The sequence below is a fragment of the Herpailurus yagouaroundi genome, unplaced genomic scaffold (assembly GCF_014898765.1).
Source record: "Herpailurus yagouaroundi ecotype Mexico unplaced genomic scaffold, PumYag 139, whole genome shotgun sequence".
Lineage (NCBI taxonomy): Eukaryota > Metazoa > Chordata > Mammalia > Carnivora > Felidae > Herpailurus > Herpailurus yagouaroundi.
Genome location: NW_024412394.1, coordinates 18,716,721 through 18,722,803, shown reverse-complemented (window position 1 = coordinate 18,722,803; position 6,083 = coordinate 18,716,721). Strand labels below are relative to the sequence as shown.

At 45.5% G+C, this 6,083-nt stretch overlaps 1 protein-coding gene across 1 annotated transcript in view; it reads right to left on the bottom strand.

The window, feature by feature from the left end:
- The window catches only part of TMEM14A (transmembrane protein 14A), a 13,496-nt gene extending 7,912 nt beyond the window's left edge, over positions 1 to 5,584 (bottom strand). Inside the window, exons 1-2 of the mRNA XM_040473762.1 lie at positions 5,454 to 5,584; positions 1,341 to 1,432 (exon numbers count right to left, since the gene is read on the bottom strand). Coding sequence (XP_040329696.1) covers positions 1,341 to 1,410 — 70 coding nt within the window. The 5' untranslated portion in view covers positions 1,411 to 1,432; positions 5,454 to 5,584. The remainder of the gene's footprint in view (positions 1 to 1,340; positions 1,433 to 5,453) is intronic.
- Between the last annotated feature and the right edge of the window lie 499 nt (positions 5,585 to 6,083).

The window sequence follows — 6,083 nt, the reverse complement described above, 5'->3', positions numbered from 1 at the left end:
ACACACACACACACACACACACACACACACACACACACACACACACACAGTCTTCTTCCCACCCCTCTAAGAGGCAGGCAAAAATGTCCAGGTGTGCTCTTCTGTTCTGTAACAAGAAGTTATTTAGACACATCTTTGACAAGGGAAATGTTTTTCAGTAACAATCCTATCAGAATTTTAAACTCAGTCCTCCTTAAAGTAGATTATAAAACATGAACTTTTGAGTAGTGGTTTACAGGTCTTCGGTGCCATGATTTTTTCATCAAATACATATCCACGATGCTACACGTATTGAGAGAGAAAATAAGAACAACAAACAAAAGTCCAAGTGATTTACGGGCTCTTGGAAATCTTAGAAAATAATGTTTTGGGGCTCCTGGATGGCTCAGTTGGTTAAGCATCCAACTTCGGCTCAGGTCATGATCTCATGATTCGTGGGTTCAAGCCCCGCATCGGGCTGTGTGCTGACAGCTCAGAGCCTGGAGCCTGCTTTGGATTCTTTGTGTGTTGTCTCTCTCTCTAACCCCTCCCTCGTTCACACACACACACACACACACACACACACTCTCTCTCTCAAGAATAAATAAACATTAAAAAGAAAAGAAAATAATCTGTTTAAACCTGCCACCCCTGAGTCCCTACAGAGACCTGTGCTTCTAGCCTTGGACTTTTTAGCAATCTCTAAATAAGGAGTAACTCTAATAACTCTGTTAGACCTGGCTTTTTCACTCAAGTTGAAGTCCACCAATGTCACAAATATAACACTCTTTGAAATATAACTTCATTTTTAAAATTTCATGAAAATATAAGAAACAGAAATATGAGACACCATGACTAAAAATACTTCTACCTTAAAACAAAGCAAAATATGAAACTTGGCCTTTTATTTTTCTCCATGAAAACCCTTTGATTTATCAACTGGGTTTCTTCTTCTTTTGGATACAGATGAAGAGACAACTTCAGATATGATACCTAAGTATTTAACAAATTTTCCTCTGCAAAACATAATCTCAACATAAGTCAGTTTTTGATACTGTGAGTATGTAAACAAATGAAAATCTTCCTTTGATAATAAGCGCATAGCCCTGAGGTAGTTAAATCAATTAATTATGTAATTGGTAATGATGGGTGAAGAGAGACCCAGAAAGTCAGGCTAGAATGCTCTGTCACACCCAGCCCCACTTCCCTCTATGGCTCCCTTCCACGCACGACATGCTGGTCCTCAGCCACCTCTAGGACATCTTTAGCTTCTTGTCTTACTTACAAACCCTCAGATAATCTTAGCACAATCACCAACCCCCCACCAAGTCCCTTTGATGAAAAATATGGTTAGGGCTTACCTCTCCGCTTATATCCCAAAATGCTTCCAAAAGTCACAAGGGCCGCATAACCAAAACCAATCAGGTCCATTGGCAAGGTTGCAATTCTAAAGCTGGGGAAAGGGATAAGTTTTACAAAATAAAAAGAACTGGGAGCAGTATATGTATATAAAAATGATACGCATTCCACAGAATTACAGAGATTAATTTCTCTAATCTACTAAAAAAAGGAAAGCTCAGTCAAAGACATCCACACGTAATCAATAGTAAATCGTGGGCGCCTGGGTGGCTCAGTCGGTTGAGTGTCCAATTTTGGCTCAGGTCATGATCTCGCAGTCCATGAGTTCCAACCGCGCGCCAGGCACTCTGCTGACAGCTCAGAGCCTGAGATCTGCTTGGATTCTGTGTTTCCCTCTCTCTCTGCCCCTCCCCCATTCATGCTCTGTCTCTCTCTGTTTCAAAAATAAACAATTTAAAAAAATTTTTAAAAATCAGTAGTAAATCACTGAAGAATATTAATGAAACCTCGCACAAAATTAAGTGAGCTATGAGAATATCTTATTGTGCCTCATAGCAGCAGTTGAAACATGTATCCAGGGGTGAGAAGTTCCATTAAAATCCTGCCCAGGAGTCTATAAGATGTCAGAGTCTATAAGATGTAAGTGTGCTGGCTACAGGCTGGAGATACGGGTACTGGCACTAGCAGGTTGTTGGCCCTTGGACTATGCCCCATCCCTGATGTCAACTCACCCCAAAGCAAGGGGAGTAGACGAGATGTTCCTTGCAGCTTTTAAATTTCTGATTCCTAGTGGTGCTTTACGTATCTTAATGCTTTTACATCTGTATTTCTCCGTGGGGAAAATATCTTTGTACATACAAGGAATAGCGTATGAGATTTCTTTGTAGTTTTATAGTGTTTTCACTGCTCACCATTTAAGTTAAGCTGGTCTCTTATCCTCTGTACCAACTGGTAACAAACTGACCCAGAAGAACAGAAGAGAGGAAGCCAGAAGTTAGTGTGAGGAAGGGTCTGCGGGGAGGGAATTTGAGGTCCAGGAGATGATGGCACTGAGGAGGCACTAGTGAAAAATCCTCAACATCCATGGGAAGCAGAATTAAAAGAGAAGAACTCATCTGTGTCCAAGAAATGGTGCTACAGGATTGAACACATAGGAAGGACCTGTGTTCAAAAACCATTGTCAACTGAATGATATGAACACATAATAATAATGGGGATGAAGATGTTTTGGAGCAATTACCATTCGAGAGCCTTACATCAACACATTTAATTATTACTACAACCCTCTTAGGTAAGTGCTATCATTATTATCCCTGCTTTCCAGATAAGCAGACTGAGGCACAGAAAAGGCCAGCAATACTCCTGAGGCCACACAGCAGAACCAAGATTACAGACTCAGAGAAGTCGCATTCCTAACCACTAGCAATAATACCTCTGATAACTGAGTTAGCTGTTTGAAAAAAATGAATGTGCAAATAAAACTAATGTTCTTCAGAGTTTTTAAATTCTGGATCAGTCACTTCTGTTTGGTCTCGCTGCTTAAAGCTGTGGCCTTCCATTGGGTGACTTACCATCTTCAGCCCTGTGAGCTTCTCATGGTCAGTCCTACCTCCTGTCTTCCCTCAAGAGTTAATCATATTCCGCAATGTATGCTTGCCTTCAAACCTGATGCCACTACTTACTAGCTATGTAACACTAGGCATGTTCCCTAATTTCTCTGCAATTCAGTGTCTCCATCTGTAAAATAGGGATAATAAAATTACCTGCCTCACAGAGTTGTGTTAATTAAATGAGATACTAGTGTAAAGTGCTTAGAACAGTGCCTGGCACATACTGAGAACTCAACAAATATTAGCTGTTCTAATCATGATCATTCTTCTCTTTCACCTTTACACTCATTTTGGAGTTTGACATGTGTAAGGCCATAACTATAACAGCACACTGACAAATAACTGAGGTAGTGTGAATTTATGATTCAGGCATTCAATGAATCAAACCATAATATTACAACTTATACTGAATTCCACTTCACAACTATTGGGTGTCTTCTTTGTGCAAGGCAGTAGGAAGCAATGGAAAGCCCTTAGACTTGGCTCTGGTCTTCCAGGACTTGCAGTGCTGCACAGCAGAGGAGGCAGATGTGTTAATGAGCCCTAAGAGGAGAGGCATGGGCACCATAACAAGCAGTGGTGCCTAATGAGACATGGGAGCTTAAGGAAGGATTCCTAGAGCAAGTGTGGTCCCAGCTGGGACCTTAGGCAAAGGAGTGAGCCAAGTGAAAAGGGTGGCAAGGAAGGGTGTGTTCTAGGCAGCTGGGAGAACATGTGCAAAAGCCCAGGGGCACGAGAAAGCATGGCATGTTTTCAAAATGGACGGGCATGCAAGGGGGTTGTGAAGAGTGAGGGGCTGGTGAAAAAGACAGGGCCAGGACACATGTAAACCCTATAAATGGAGGCTGGGTTCCGTCTCAAGGGTGGTAAGGGATGAATGAAGGGAGCCTCACAACCAGACTTAATTCCAGCAAGTGCTTCCTGGCTGCAGTAGTGGGAGATGGATGGAGTAAGGCAGGAAAATAAGCTAAGCAAGAGATGATGGCAGCCTGGCCTAGAGACATGGCAACGAGGGTGGGTCAGATTTGAGAGAGGATCAGGAAATAGAATCAATAATTCTGGATGTGGGAGTGTCAGGGGTGGGGGTGGGAGGATAAGTCAGAGATGACTCATCTCTAGGTCTCTGGCTTGGACCGCTAGGAAGGAGAGGTGGGAGGCAGGTGAGCCTTGATGCTATTCTGAGACAGGGAGCACTAGAACAGCAGGAGGCATGTGGTGGCAGGAGGAGGCAGGTCACCAGGAATGATGGGACCTATTTGAGACATAATCTAAGATGCCTGACACACAGAGAGGAAAACACACTTATATAAAGATCTGAAGCTTATGAGAGATCACTCATCATGAGGTAGTAATTTGGGGACCTGATTTTCTCCTTAAGCCAACCACCTGGCATAAAAGGCTGATTCTTCTCCTTCCTCTGAGCCCCCAGCTCTTCTTCTGACTCTCTCCTGGGGCCCCACCCCTTTCTACCCGGTGTAGAGTTAGTTAGGTTGGGCTCCCTTCCGTATCTCCCTCCAAGCCAGTCAAACTCCTCCAGGGCTAAGCTCAAGTCCAGTTCATCTTCCTCCTCCCCACAGCACAAACTTCACTGCCATGCACAAGGCAGGTGCTTAGAAAATACTTGAATGAACGCATAAGTGACCCAAAGGAACAACTGCCTGAAGGAAGACATTCTGTAAGTGAGCCTCAGGATAGCTCTATTGCCAGGATACAGCCTGTTCCTTTAATCTCTTTAGTGAACTGAGTGTTCTGAGGAGGCAAAACAAATCTATTCCCAATCCTTGTAAGAAGTCTCTATACTCACAGGGAAAATGCAGACAAAAAGCAATCACCCCTCTTGCTCCATTTCCATGGCAAGACCATATGACCTGCCCAAAACTACACATGAAAGTGATGGAAGTGGGAGACGATGTGCATCACATGCTCCCATCGCAAACGCTATGCCAGCCGGGCACTTGGAAAGGCCAGAAAGCATCTTGGGTGCAATGCAGCAAAATGATTTACTGCACCGCGTACAAAACCAGATGACAGGGCCCTGCCTTGCCCCTAAACCTCCAAAATTTAGGGAACCCTCTAAGAGATTTTTCCGTAAGCTACCTATCTTTGTACTCGCTGGGGCTCGAAAGACACATTTTCGACTGAAGTCTGGGTGGTACTGGGAAGGTTAAAACTATTTGCAATGGTCCGAGAGCCCCATCCCTTCCCCACCTCTCCCTAGCTCCAGGAAAGTAGTAAGGAGGACAGGTGGGAGATTCGGGACCACGGAAGGAAGAAATCTGGGGAATTCCCCAAGAGATGGAGCGAAGCGATCCCTGGAAGAAGCAGCCTCCAACCCCTGCAAAATCCTCCCAAGGTCCTCAGTATCTTTGCTTAGAGCAGTGCCTTTACAAGAAAATTCAGGGGAGGACGTTCTCGACTGCGAGGTGTACAGCTCCCAGCAGCCCCGAGCCCTCCCCGCGGATCATAAGTGAAATCTCAGGGGCCAGCTGCAGGCTAACTTCGTACCTGGTATCCGGAAGCGGTCGCCGCTGCCAGCGCCTCCCGACTCTGCGCACTACCTTCCCGCACTCTGCCCGGGCCGCTTGTTCCGGGAGGCGCCTTCCCTGCAGCGCGCATGCGCCACGGCCTGCCCTCTCAGCTGGGTGTGCCCCGCGCAGGCTCGCGGGGCTGAACAGAGGAGGCCATTCAGCTTTCCCGTTACCTGCTTGGTCAGCCGGGCTGGGCTGGGCTTTCGACTCTGGCCCTGAGCCAGGGGTTGGGCGGGGCGGAGAGGCATCCGCAGAGAGTGGTTTGGGTGTAGCAGGGATCCTAGAAGGTGGAGTTTTAACTGTGAGGCTCATTCATCACTCAGGGGACACTTGGGGACCTCACAACAGCAACCTCGGCCTTTTACAAACTCGATTGTCCTCATTTTCAGTGTGGGGAGCTAAGGTTCAGTCAGGTGAAATGATTTAGTTATCCATGGTGTCAGCTCCTAAGTGGGGTACAAAGATTAGAGTCCCAAGTTTATCTGGTTTCAAGGCCAGAGCAACCTCTATTATACTACCCTATCTACAAGGTCATGTAGATGTGGGGAGATCAGGATCCTGATTTTATACCTCAAGCCCAGGATTTGCTGCGCTTCAGTACATGAAG